We start from the raw sequence: 14,291 nt of genomic DNA on the forward strand, positions 1-14,291 counted from the left end.
AATTAAAATATTCTGTTTTTCTTTTTTGAATTTTCTTTTTTTCTATCCCTATGTTTTACTACTGGTTGGTTGTGCGATGCAAGATAAAATAAAGGGATAATTATAAATTTAAAAAAAAAAATCAAGAATTTAAATTCTAATATTTTAATTTATTTTTAATCTAAATCATTCTCATTAAATAAAAATCGAGAAAAAATTATTTAAAAATAATTTTAGTTATTAAACTCATTATAGATATACATAAAATGTTTAAAATATATTGAGTTTAATGATTAAAATTTCAATTGATTTTATTTAATAAAAAAAAGCAATGAATTAAACTAAACATAAATTAAAAGTTTATGATTTAAATTAACAAAATGAAAAACTCAGCATTTAACATGTTATAAGGTTCAAACTTTGAGGGTTTTTTTTTTTTTTTTTTTTGTAATGAGCAAAATTAATCACAATTAAAATAATGTTAGTTTACGTTTTTATAGCTGTTTTGAGATTTGATTCACAAATTTCTTTTACTATTGGCCTACATCTACAGGTCTGAATCAATGTTCATCCAGGAACTTGGGGGGATACTTTTTAGAAAATTAAATCATACATATTCGTGTGTTTTTGAAGACCTAGTTGGAATGGATTCTAGTATGGAGGAAATGATTAAATTGCTAGGATTAAGGATGGATGATGCTCGTGTTGTGGGGATATAGGGGATGGGTGAAATAGGTAAGACAACTCTTGCAAGTGCTATTTATGCCCATATCTCTTTCCAATTTGAAGGTTGCAGCTTCATTGAAAATGTTAGAGAAGTTTCAGAAAAAGGTGGTCTGAAAACTTTACACGAACAACTCATTTCAGAAATCTTAATGGAGAAAGATTTGAAAGTAGGAAATATAGGTAGTGCCTTAAGTACGATAAGGAACAGGGTATGTTGTAAGAAGGTTCATTTTGTTCTTGATGATGTGGATGAATCAACAGAACTTGAAAAATTGGTAGCAGAGCTTGATTGGTTTAGTTTTGGAAGTAGAATCATTAAAACAACTAGAAATCAACACACATTAATCAGATATGGCATAACACATATTTATAAGGTTGAGGAATTAGGAGAAGATGAAGCTATAGAACTCTTTAAATCGAATGCCTTCAGGAAACACCAACAAATAGGAGGCTATGGAGAACTTGTACATTGTGCAGTAAAGTACGCTAAAGGAGTTGCTTTAGCTCTGAAAGTTTTGGGTTCTTTTCTTTGTGTGCGAAACAAAGATGAATTATAACCAAGTCATAACTTGTATATTATTGAATTTTTTGTTCTTTTTATTTTATTTTTTTTCAGGAAAATATATTTTGATACAAGTAAAATTCATGATTTTTGATAAATTTGATTAATACAAATAAGGATTTGATTTCAAGTTGAGAATATATATATATATATATATATATATATATATATATATTTTAACTTTGAAAGAAATTGTTTGTCTAAGCATTTTATCTAGAATCACACATAATGACAAAAATTTTCCCCAAGCACTGGCAAATTTGTTTGTGTTTGACTTCCAATTATTAAAATTTTTCACACATTAAATAATACTACTCAAAATCAATTTTTCATTTTAAAAATAAATTCCCGTGCATTGTATGGTCATTAATTATTTAAATTCAATTAAAATATTCTGTTTTTCTTTTTTGCATTTTTTTTTCTTTCCCTATGATTTACTACCAGTTGGCTGTGCAATGCAAGATAAAATAAAAGGGACAATTATAAATTAAAAAAAAACTCAAGAATTTAAATTCTAATATTTTAATTTATTTTTAATCTAAATCATTCTCGTTAAATAAATATTGGGAAAAATTATCTTAAAATAATTTTAGTTATTAAACTCAATATAGATATACATAAAATGTTTAAAATATATTGAGTTTAATGATTAAAATTTCAATTTATTTTACTTAATAACAAAAAGCAATGATTTAGACTGAAAAAAATTAAAAGTTTCTGATTTAAATTGACAAAATTAAAAACTCAGGATTTACCTTGTTATAAGGTTCAAACTTTGAGGGTTTTTGTTTGTTTTTTTTTTTGTTTGTTTGTAATTTCTGCTAAAATAATTATGTTTTGAAATAACATTTCATATATTTTAGTTCAATTATCTACCTGTATGTCTTTGCACATTTATATGTCCTGTTCCATAATTATCTTCATCCCTTGCAATGAGCAAAATTAATCACAATTAAAATAATGTTAGTTTACGTTTTTATAGCTGTTTTGAGTTTTGATTCACAAATTTCTTTTACTATTAGCCTAAATCTACAAGTCTGAGTCAATGTTCATCCAGGAACTTGTGGGGATACTTTTTTGAAAATTAAATCATACATATTCATGTGTTTCTGAAGACCTAGTTGGAATGGATTCTAGTATGGAGGAAATGATTAAATTGCTTGGATTAGGGATGGATGATTCTCGTGTTGTGGGGATATGAGGGATGTGTGGAATAGGTAAGACAACTCTTGCAAGTGCTATATAGCGATCCCGGTTTTCCCTTCCTTTGTTTATTGTATTCCGGACTTGGTTCCGTGGTTATGTTGTTGTCTTATTCTCATTTTCATCCTTTACTCTTTATATTTGAGTCTTGGGTTGTGTTAGGCAAGTTTGAAACTGGTTGGTTGTGTTAGAAATCAAAAGTTGACGCCCAGATTTTGGCCTTCACGCTCGAGCAGTGCTTTTGACGCTCGAGCGGGCCCTTTGTTGTTGCTTATCCGCTCGAGCAGGAGTTTGGACGCTCGAGCGTGAATATTCATCTCCCAGTATTTTTCTCTGCAGGTCATCCGGCGCTCGAGCGACGCTTTTGACGCTCGAGCGTGAGTCTGTGTCTAATGCTCAAGCGAGGAGTTTGACGCTCGAGCGGGGACCATCGTCTGCAAAACTTCTGTGAGTGTGCATCCGACGCTCGAGCAGGCATTTTGACGCTCGAGCGTGAGTTTGTGTCTGACGCTCGAGCGGGGGTTTCCATGCTTGAGCGGGGCGACTTTTATATCAATCCGTGGAATCACTTTTTGGATCACTTTTTGATTTCCTTCTCTCTCTAACTTTTCAGAACCTCCATTGGAGAGCTTCTCTCTCTAAAACCCAACTTCTCTCTAGGTATTGATCTAGTTAGAGTGATCTCCCACCTTAATCCCTTTGTAAAAAGTGTTGATCTTGGTGTGGGCTACCTTTTGATCCGAAAATTTCTTGATTTGGAGCACTTCGAGATTTCTACATCTTCTTCCTTTGAGCTCCGAATTTGAGGTAGGGATAATTACTCATTTCTATGGTCTTTTACATAAACTATTGGTTATTTTGATGTAATGTTGAGTTGGGTGATTTTGGGTGTTAGGGTTTCAAAATGTATAAAGAGGGGTTTTGTATTTTGAGCCTATACATGTGTATTTGGGTCTAGGAATGAGATTATTGGTGTTGTTGTTGATATTTGAGCCTTTGAGTCAAAGTTGAGAAAAATGGGTGAAAGCCCTAATTTTTGTTATGAATGAATTTATATAATTAATTTGGGAATGTTATGGAAATATGAAATTGAGTTGGAAATGATGAAATTGGCATAATATGAGATAGAATGGCGGAGTTGGATTTATTAATCGCTCACTTTTTGAAAATATCGTTTATATATCTGTTGAGGCATTTATTATCTGTTTAGAAATAATTGCTTTGGGCTATGGTGGAGGATAGCCTTGATTGTTGTAGACAATGCATGATGATTTGGCAAACTAAAACTAATCAATTGAATATGTCATCGAATATGACGGTTGGAACAATACAGCGAATATGTGTATTGATAGGTCATTGTATATGATGTGTATGTGAATACATAGGTGCCGAATCCTGCGGACGCAATTTCCATAAAATGGCAATTCGAAAATAATTATACATGGGTGCCGAATCCCGCGGACGCAATTTTCGTAAAATGGCAATTCAAAAATATCTATACATGGGTGCCGAGTCCCGCGGATGAAATTTCCATAAAATGGCCACAAGAAAATAATTATAAATGGGTGCCGAATCCCGCAGACTCAATTTCTGTAAAATGGCTGTTTGAAATATGGTTGGCTTGAATTGTAGTCTCATTGAGTTGTTTGGCCAAGTTCTGAGCCGTGTTTATAAGTTGAGAATTGGATAAGTAAAGGATTTTGGAACGGGACTGTACTGTATGTGGGTTTCTATTGGTTGAATATTTATCAAATGCTAGTGTTTTAGTTATTCACATATTATGTTTATCAAATCTCTACTGGGCGTTGGCTCACTCTATATGGGACATTACTTTCAGGTTCAGGTAGTATGCCGCCTCCGAGAACTTAGCTTGGATACCTGTGAGAGTTGAAGACTCTTTTGTTATCTTTTGTTGTATTACATGTATATCAAGCCAAGGGCTTGTTTTGTGTAGAGTTAGTGCTTTCTTTTTGTAACCAAGTGTTGACTTGGAAAGTTGTAAGCCTATAGGGCATTTACTTTTGTTGTCAACATGTAATACCTTTTGTAATGAATACTCTGATGAATGAAATTATGCTTATTCTCTCATGTCTAAGCATGTCAAGATTGTGTGGTTTATGGGTTTATTTTGAGGGCGTTACAACTTGGTATCAGAGCGTACCGGGTTCGAATACTTGGGTACGCGGGAAGTGGTTAGTACCACAATGGGTTGGTCTCGTTTGATAGAGACTTAGATGTAGTGTTATATGCTTATGTGATAACATGTCTATATGACTATTTGGGTATGGGATTTATTTTCTAGGATGTTGATTGGATCCTTGGGTTTCTATGAGTCCTGTTGGAAAAGCACTTGATCAATACTGTTTCTAACAGGAACTCTAGAAACACATCGGGACTATCATTATCGAGAAATGAAATTCGTAAATGCTTATCTGATTATATGCTTACGTGGAGTGAATTACTGTTGTCCATTGCATTAGGACGCAAGTGTTATAGCTTCGGCACATTTGTGAATGTGCTAATGTTCTTCGTTACCTTTATTAGGATGTCAGGACGAGGACATGGTGGTAGGCGAGGTAGGCCCAGGAGGCAGGAGGTGCCTATACCGGATGAGATTCCAGTGCAGCAGGAGGGTGTTGGTCAAGCCAATGTGGCCGAGCCGGTAGGGCAGCAGGCCATGGGCGCCTTAGCCAGCGAGATAGCAAGAGCTTTGAGGGAATCTATAGGTATTCTCAGAGCTGAGAATCCAGTGTAGGCCTTGGATGTTGATGCAGGGCCTTCCTTTCAGAAGAGGGAGTTCTTCCGGTCTAATCCGGACGAGTTTGTGGGTGATTCGAAAGAGCCACTTAAGGCTGATGAGTGGTTGGAACAGATGACGAAGACGTTTGAGATGATTGGCATCGAAGACGGGGCATTGAAGGTGACCTTGGCATCTTTCCAACTTAAGGGGGATGCGGGTCAGGGGTGGAAGTTCATGAGGGGTCGTATTGGTGGTACATGGGAGGCTTTTGTAGATGCCTTCCAGGAGAAGTTCTTATCTCCAGCTGTTAGGGAGAAGCTGAGGGACCAGTTTTGTTAGCTCAAGCAGCAGAGTTTATCGCGTAGGGTTTAGGTCGTGTTGCAGAGAGTGCGTTTGACCGTTTGATGCTCGTAAACCGTTGACAGACGTGCTAAGCTTACCTTTAGCACAAACCCAAGAATTAATATACACATAATAATAACATAAATAAAACAAATTAGTACATATATGATCTCATATACCTTTACTGTTGGGGTGGCGGAGGCCTTCTGGCCGCCCAAGCCACTAGCTGCTCGTTGATCAGCTCCTGAAGTTCCTGTAGGTACTGTTCACAATTGGCTAACCGCTCTGTGATGTACTGCTGAGTATAACGGTCAGGGGGAAGGCTAAGATAATACTGTTTCTGATTAAGCCAGAATTGTTGTGCTGATAAGTATAATTCTAGTAAATCAACTGAGGACATACATATTGAAACACGAATAGCAAACTTTTATTGAGGAAGTAAAATATTTTACAAGAAAGGGTTGGAAAGAGATTACAAGAGAAGGAAAATTCAAAAGAAAAGAAAAGCTGAAAATTTCTAAGTTCCTCAACAAGGGAGAGGACAACCCTTTAAATACTACCAGGAAGATAAGATTACATTATTACAAAGACAGGTGGAGATCTTTGATTGCACCGACAGATTACACCGATCTTCTTATCTTCAAAGTTAGCGGAAGTGGGGAACAACTTTTTCCCTAATACTGATGGAGCATCTGCTTTCTGAAAAATTGAATTGTCCTGTTGTGCCGACGCTCTAAAGCTTGGGACCCTTTCCTTTATTACTTTTGTCTTGGGTCATCTTTTCAGCAATTGCAGCTGTGAAGGAATCCCAAAAGTCGCCAAGGGTGGGTTCCATTTCGTCTTCGGATTGAGACTCTCCTGCTAACACGGGGTCGGTTGGATCGGCCTCTGATTCGGATTGCGTATGACTGGTACCTGACCTCATAGAGGCGTCATCTTCTGGATTAACGGATTGGAGGAATTGTTCTTTCAGATAATCCATGCTTTTAAGAATTAATTCATTATCTGAAAGGTTTGGAAATTTTTGTTTTAATTCCTTCTGCATCTGGACAAAAGGATTTGTTACTGGAGAAGAGGGTGCTGGTAAAGCAGGTTGCTTGACAGAGTCCCAGCATGCCTTAGTGTGCTGTTGAATTTTCTGGATGAGGTCCTTGAGATCCATCTTATCCCACCATTTCACAAAGAAGATTCTTTTGAGACGAGGGATATTTTGCTGGTAATCACATGCAAAGTCCCATTTCCATATCCAAGGAATACTGAAATGGATAGAAAAATGGACAGCAGATTTACGGATAGATAATTCTCTATTTTTATTTAAATATGAATAAGCACGGGAGTAAGCCACATGCCAAAGATTATATTCTGTTCGGATGGATTCTGGTAAGATGTCAAGACATAGACCGAACTTATCCCACCAAATGAGGAACCAATTGGGGACATCATTTTTGAGAACATCGGTCGTGATACGGATAAACCAAGAGTGATTCTTGATTGGATTCTGGTAATAGAAGACATGGGTAAAAGCATCAATGTAATCCCAGTACGAATATTTTGTCTGTTTATTACGGAGATCAAGATCTCGCGTAGTATGCGGATGAATGCCCCAGGTAGAGATGGGCATAATATTACGGATAACAATTTTACTGAATTGAATAGGACTGGCAGCTTTGTTGGCATCATGCAGAGTATGCTTGATTTCCGCAGCTCCAGTTTCAATCATAATCTGTTCATAAATATACCGGTACTGATCAAAATGGGGAGGTGACTGTTGAGTGGTGAGATAACGGCGTTTAATCTCCCACGGATCAGACATCCACTGTTCATCAGATGGTTCAATCCAAAGAACAGTTTCGTCAGATATACTGTTTGGCGTATACGGATCTTCAGGCCTAAGGAGAACATCCTTAGCCGTTGGATTACTGGATTGACCTCCTCGAGAGAGGGGTGGATATTCTGATGGATCATAGCGGGGGTTAGAGCCCCGGCCACGACCACGACCTCTTTGGCCTCTACTGGTCATTTGCGGATTTCTGCAAATATTCACGGGTCAAAAAGTCAGGCAAAGAGTTAGTTTCTCCTTTAATATATTCAATATCAAAATCAAAATTGGATAAATAACCCTGCCAGCTTACGAATATCTGTTTAGAAACAAGATTTTTAACATCCTGTTTAAATATCTGTCGAGCAGCAGAGCAATCAACTCTGATGATAAAATGCTGGTTTAATAAATCATCCTGGAATTTAATAACACATTTGACAGTGGCTAAACATTCCTGTTTTATAGTCGGATAGTTTAAAGCAGCTTGATTCCAATGCCCAGAATGAAAACGTAGAAGTTCTTCTTTCTGAGTTTTGGGATTAAACTGTTTTAAAATACCACCAAATCCTTCATTGGAAGCATCGGTTTCAACGATTTTCTTCCATTCAGGATTAGGTAAATTAAGACAAGGTAACTGTTGGACTTTAGCTTTAATTTTTCGAACTGCTAAAGTATGTTCTGGTGACCAAGGTGGAGGATTCTTCCTTAACCTGGAATACAAAATGTTAGCATCGGCGGATAAATTATGATAATAGTCTCGAATATAATTAAGGCTGCCTAAAAATCTCTGTAATTGAGTTTTGTCTTTAATTTCATCTGGAAATTTAGAGGCAAACTCCATGCTTCTGTTAATTGGAATAATACTACCATTAGAAATGTTATGTCCTAAATATCTGATAGTGGTTTGAAACAATTGCATTTTTGGAGCAGAAAGGACTAAACCATTTCTGATAATAACATTCTTAAAAATATTAAGATGTTTAACATGCTGATCAATTGATGAGGAGAAAATTAACACATCATCAATATAAGATAAAGTAAATTCTGTAAAAGGATTAAAAATATCATTCATGATATGCTGAAATTCTGAAGGAGCATTCTTTAAACCAAATGGCATAACATTCCATTCGTAATGCCCAAAGGGTACGGTAAAAGTTGTTTTATAGCGGTCCTGTTCAGCAATCTCAATTTGCCAATATCCTGATTTTAAATCAAATTTGGAGAAAATAATGGCATCCTGGAGACGGTCTAAAAGATCCTTTTTATTCGGAATAGGATATCGAATCCATTTTAGTTTATCATTCAGCGGTTTGTAGTTAATCACAAGGCGAGGTACTCCTCGTTCTAACTCTGCATTTTTATTGACATAAAAAGCGGTACAACTCCACGGGGAGTGACTAGGACGGATGAGTTTTTTATCAAGAAGACTTTGAATTTCTGTTTTGCATAACTCCATATATTCCCTTTTCATTTGACTAGGGCGAGCTCTAGTTGGAATATATTTTTCATCAAAATCTGGTTCATATGGTAATGTTACAGTATACTTTTTGCGATTCCAAAAAGCATTAGGAACATTTCCACAAACTTCTGTTTGAAATTCTTTTTCAATCAATTTAATTTTCTGTTGAAAAGAAAATTGTTGTAATCTTTGTTCTGTTGTTAAGAAAGAAACTTCTTTTTGAATTAAATTTATCTGGTTTTGTTTAACAGAAATTAAATCACGAATCTGATCTAATTCTTTAGTATACGGTTGAGTGATAAATTCAAAATTAACTGTTTTTCCCTGAAGTTGAGAGTAAATTCCTGTTGAATCGATTTTCTGAATAGGCATCAAAAGGCATAAAAAAGGTGTGCCTAAAATGATATTTGTGGCAAGATTTCTGACTAACACAAAGGATGTAGGTAGACAGAGATCTTCATTACAAATATAAGCTTCTGGAATTTTATACCTGATTTGGAGAGAATTTCCACTTGCACTGGTAAGACTTTGGGTAGTTTTTTCAAAATATCTGGTTGGAACTATACCTTCTTGGATACAGTTCATATCTGTTCCGCTATCAACTAAGGCAATAGCATCCTTAATGATAAAATCCGGTTTAATCATAAAAGAAATTTTGATATACCATTTCTGAAAAGTGACTTGATTAACAAGTAATAAATAAGGGGTTGAAGTTTTTGGTTCTGCCTTGTTAAGATCAAGTTTTTGTTCAGTTTCTTTTTCTTTTTGTTCGGGAATTCGGTTATGAAGATATTTAATATCTTTGATGGCAGCTTCACTGGCAGTTTGCAAGTGTTTAACTTCGGTTTTGAGGATATTAATTTCCATTTTTAAATCCTGGAGAGTAGTTGGTTGTTCCACTACTGCTTTGGTTTGATTTCTGTTAATTACTGTTTGCAGATTATAAGAATAATCTGGTATAGGAGGGGTTTCTGTCATAGTCTGCTGGTGATCATAACACATTTTTAAATATTTGATTTTTATTTCGGGATCCTGTATTTGGTCTGCTACCGCTAGCATATCCTTTTGGGTATCTGTTAAAACATTAATACTACTAGGTTCTCCTAAGTGTAAACCGTTCATTTCTACTATGGATTTCCAGTAATTAATTTCTGATATTTGTTCCTGATTAGTGCTACAGGGACAGGATTCTTCTGTTTCATCTTCATCAGAGGAGGTGGAGTATAACTGGTTAAGCTCATCATCAGAAGGGATTTCGTCTTCAGTTGAATTTTCTTCTGCTTCTAAAGCTTGGATTAACTGTTCTTTAATGGCTGGATCAAGGTTTAATTCATTAACCTTAGATTTTGCTTTAGACTTACATCTATTAGCATAATGTCCTGTTTGGCCACATTTATAGCATTTAACGTCTGATTTGGATTGTCCTGTCTTTTTACTGGTAGATCTTTTTGGATAAAACTTCTTGGATGGTTTCTGATGACTAGTCTTGGAGGACTTTTTCCTGTATGGTTTGGAAGATTTTTTATGAGATATTTTTCTGGTTTTATTAGGATATTTGATGCCAGGTTCATAAGCAAACTATTCACAAAATTCTCCTAATTCTTTTCTGCCTGTTAAATTCTGTTGTTTCATCTGATAATGAAGTTTAAGGTCATTACAGAGAGAAAGACCTTCATCTGTTATAATGGAACAAAGTTGTCCATATGTGTACTGTTCATAAGGAATAGACATCCGGTCATGGCGGTCCCGAAGTTTTTTCCTAACACGTTCGGCAAAGAGGGTAGGAAGGCCATCAATAAATTTGGCTTTCCAATGAGTACTGTTAGCATCAGGGCGTTGAGTAACCTTAAGAAGGAAAACATCCTTATACCATCGAAAATGGGTTAAGGATGGGCAACGCAAGTTTTGGAGAAGCTCACGACCACGGTCTTGAGTAGAGGTACTGGTACCAATAAAATGGTAGATGATTGTCTGGATAAGAGTATAAACAGCATCGGACTGTTGGACCTGCTGATTGGTAGTTGGATCAAGCTCAAGTTTGATAGCGGTCAAGATTTCCATTTTTTGGATGGGAGTCATAATATTATCCCACCAACCTTTGAGAACGCCGGTAAAGCCATTAATAATAAACTTAGCAATGGCCTGGTCATTATTACTGTATTGGCGGCAAACAGTAGCATACATCATCATTTGATGTAGTTTTTTGTAAATACCAAATTCGAATTCACCATCAATATTCCATTCATAAATGGTTTTACCATGGTAACTATTCTGTTCATTCAGATAAGCTTCTTCATAAAGAATATCTGGAGGAGTAGGTCTGGAATAGTAATTTCTGGTATGGGGTAAAAAGCCTGGTTTAGCTGAACTGTAATAGTTTAGCTTGTTTACAGAAGAGGGTTCCTGAAAATTTAATTGAATTTCATTAATTTGTTCTGGAGATAAAATATCCTGGTCAGGGTTGAATTCAGCTCTTAGCATGTGGATAGTTCCACTACTAGACTGTCCTGGAGGCTTAGGATGTTCAGGAGGGCGAACATTGAGAGTTTGCATTTTATGTAATAAAGTATCTATAAACTCTGTATTAGACGATTTTAACTTAAAGTTAGTAATGTCTAATGATGGTTTAATGGATACAGGATGGAGAGTCGAGACTCCTGTGACAGGTGGAGCTAAGGTTCTATCCTTAAAGGTAGAAACAGCTTCTTCAACTCGGGTTAACTGTTTACTGATGGTTTGACAGATAAGATTGGTATAGTTATTCTGTCGGGCTAAAGAGGCTTCAGCTTTAGTGAGTTTAACAGATTGTGCATCTAGATATGCTGTGGCTGATAAAGGTTGTTTGGTAGTTTCACCATTGGGTACTAACTCCAAAGCTTGAGGAGGTGGATGTAAAGAACGGATGACTTGGCCCTCAATAGTTGTCCAGGCTTTATACTGGTCTTCAATAACTGCTACGTTTGGCTGGGTAACTGTATGATACCATTCAATAAAGGGTATTAGTTGCTGGTGTAACTCAAGATGTTGATAGTATTGAGTTTTATAATTAGCTAACTGGTCAGAAGTATGGTTGGTGAAATACCAATCCCTAAATTCTGTGTATTGATTCTGGTTAAATTCCTGGTTTAAAATTTTTCTATTTTCACTTCCTGGTGTAAAATCCATTAAAGATCAAAATTCATATCACTGGCCGTTGGGCTATCTGGTGATGGTGTTGGGGCGGTATAAACACCATGAGGAATACGGTTTTGGGAAAGACGGATTCCTTGGATTTCTGAAGTCGTAGGATCATCCTGTGGATCACTAGGTGGTCTACTAGGAGGCCTAGAAGGTATCTGTTGAAGAATGTTTTCGATTTGTCTTCTGGAGGGTAAGTTGTCAACAGATTGACGACTAGATTCTGGATAGTCCACTTGATAAGGAGGGACAGAACGAAAACTGTTGTTGGAAAGACTTCTAGGGGCAGTTCGAAAACTGGCATTAGAAGAATTGCTCCTGGTAAGCATTGGTTTCTGAAATCGGAGGTAAACATTACCTCTGTCTGTCTGGATGACATCATCGATGTTATGCTGAATAAGTGGTTTAGGAGGGATAGCATTAGGAATTTCCCATCTGTCAGGAAAAGTTATGTCCTTCCAAGGGAGGATCTTGGGAACGGCTACTTGACTGCTGTAAAGATTTGTTTCAATCAATACTGTTTTTCCTGCTTCAGTTTTCTTTATGACATAAGGATTTAAAGTTGTTAATGCCTTAATACAAATTCTGGAATGAACTGAAAAGGGAGGTGTTCCTGGTTTATACTCATAACCATGAGTAAGAACTCGAAGTTCTAAAGTTTCAGAAAGATTAGTGTCACACAAAGCAACACTTAAATTCGGATAGATATCAAAATAAACTGGTCCATGAGACAAACTCGTCTCAATAGCGCCCATAAGGGAGGCACGCCAGTTCAGGCATCTACCATCACGAAGGGTGCATTGGATACTGGTATTCTGACCAAGAAGGGTTAGAGGTTTGAAGGCGATTTGTACCAAGCCTATATGGATGTACTTGTACTGTTTAACAAATGGAATAAAATCATTTATATGAATTAAATGAATGATTTCATCATTGTTCTGAATACAGGATGCATGTTCAAAGGTTTTTATTATTTTTTTACTAAGAAAGTTAAAAGTTCCTTTCTTGTAAATGGTTGCTGGATCTACTGTTGGGATAATCCATTTATCTAGGGCTTCCTTAACATCCTGATATGCTACTAATTCAGCGGCTTCGGCTAAAGAGGAAATAGTATTTCCTACTGATGTTACTGATCCTGATTCTGGTATTGCTTCTGTATTTTCTTGATTAGACATGGTTGTCTTGTGATCATATATGTCTAATTTATTAAATTAATATTTTTATTATGTGCTAATTAAAACTTGGCTCTGATACCATGAAAGGTGCTCACTAAAGGTAAGCTTAGCACGTCTGTCAACGGTTTACGGGCATCAAACGGTCAAACGCACTCTCTGCAACACGACCTAAACCCTACGCGACTTGGGAGACGTCCCACTAACCCTAACCATTAATTAACCTTACATAAGCACAAACCCAAGAATTAATAAACACATAATAATAACATAAATAAAACAAATTAGTACATATATGATCTCATATACCTTTACTGTTGGGGTGACGGAGGCCTTCTGGCCGCCCAAGCCACCAGCTGCTCGTTGATCAGCTCCTGAAGTTCCTGTAGGTACTGTTCACAATTGGCTAACCGCTCTGTGATGTACTGCTGAGTATAACGGTCAGGGGGAAGGCTAAGATAATACTGTTTCTGATTAAGCCAGAATTGTTGTGCTGATAAGTATAATTCTAGTAAATCAACTGAGGACATACATATTGAAACACGAATAGCAAATTTATTGAGGAAGTAAAATATTTTACAAGAAAGGGTTGGAAAGAGATTACAAGAGAAGGAAAATTCAAAAGCAAAGAAAAGCTGAAAATTTCTAAGTACCTCAACAAGGGTGAGGACAACCCTTTAAATACTACAAGGAAGATAAGATTACATTATTACAAAGACAGGTGGAGATCTTCGATTGCACCGACAGATTACACCGATCTTCTTATCTTCAAAGTTAGCGGAAGTGGGGAACAACTTTTTCCCTGATACTGATGGAGCATCTGCTTTCTGAAAAGTTGAATTGTCCTGTTGTGCCGACGCTCTAAAGCTCGGGACCCTTTCCTTTATTACTTTTGTCTTGGGTCATCTTTTCAGCAATTGCAGCTGTGAAGGAATCCCAAAAGTCGCCAAGGGTGGGTTCCATTTCGTCTTCGGATTGAGACTCTCCTGCTAACACGGGGTCGGTTGGATCGGCCTCTAATTCGGATTGCGTATGACTGGTACCTGACCTCATAGAGGCGTCATCTTCTGGATTAACGGATTTGAGGAATTGTTCTTTCAGATAATCCATGC

At 36.5% G+C, this 14,291-nt stretch overlaps 1 protein-coding gene across 1 annotated transcript; it reads left to right on the forward strand.

The window, feature by feature from the left end:
* Positions 1-701: 701 nt before the first annotated feature.
* On the forward strand, positions 702-1,262 carry LOC114275689 (disease resistance protein RPV1-like). Its single transcript, XM_028217684.2, has one exon. The coding sequence runs from the start codon at positions 702-704 to the stop codon at positions 1,260-1,262; it is 561 nt and encodes a 186-aa protein (XP_028073485.2).
* Positions 1,263-14,291: the final 13,029 nt, after the last annotated feature.

This window comes from Camellia sinensis, chromosome 4 (assembly GCF_055761805.1).
Source record: "Camellia sinensis isolate YWXY chromosome 4, ASM5576180v1, whole genome shotgun sequence".
NCBI classification, from domain to species: domain Eukaryota; kingdom Viridiplantae; phylum Streptophyta; class Magnoliopsida; order Ericales; family Theaceae; genus Camellia; species Camellia sinensis.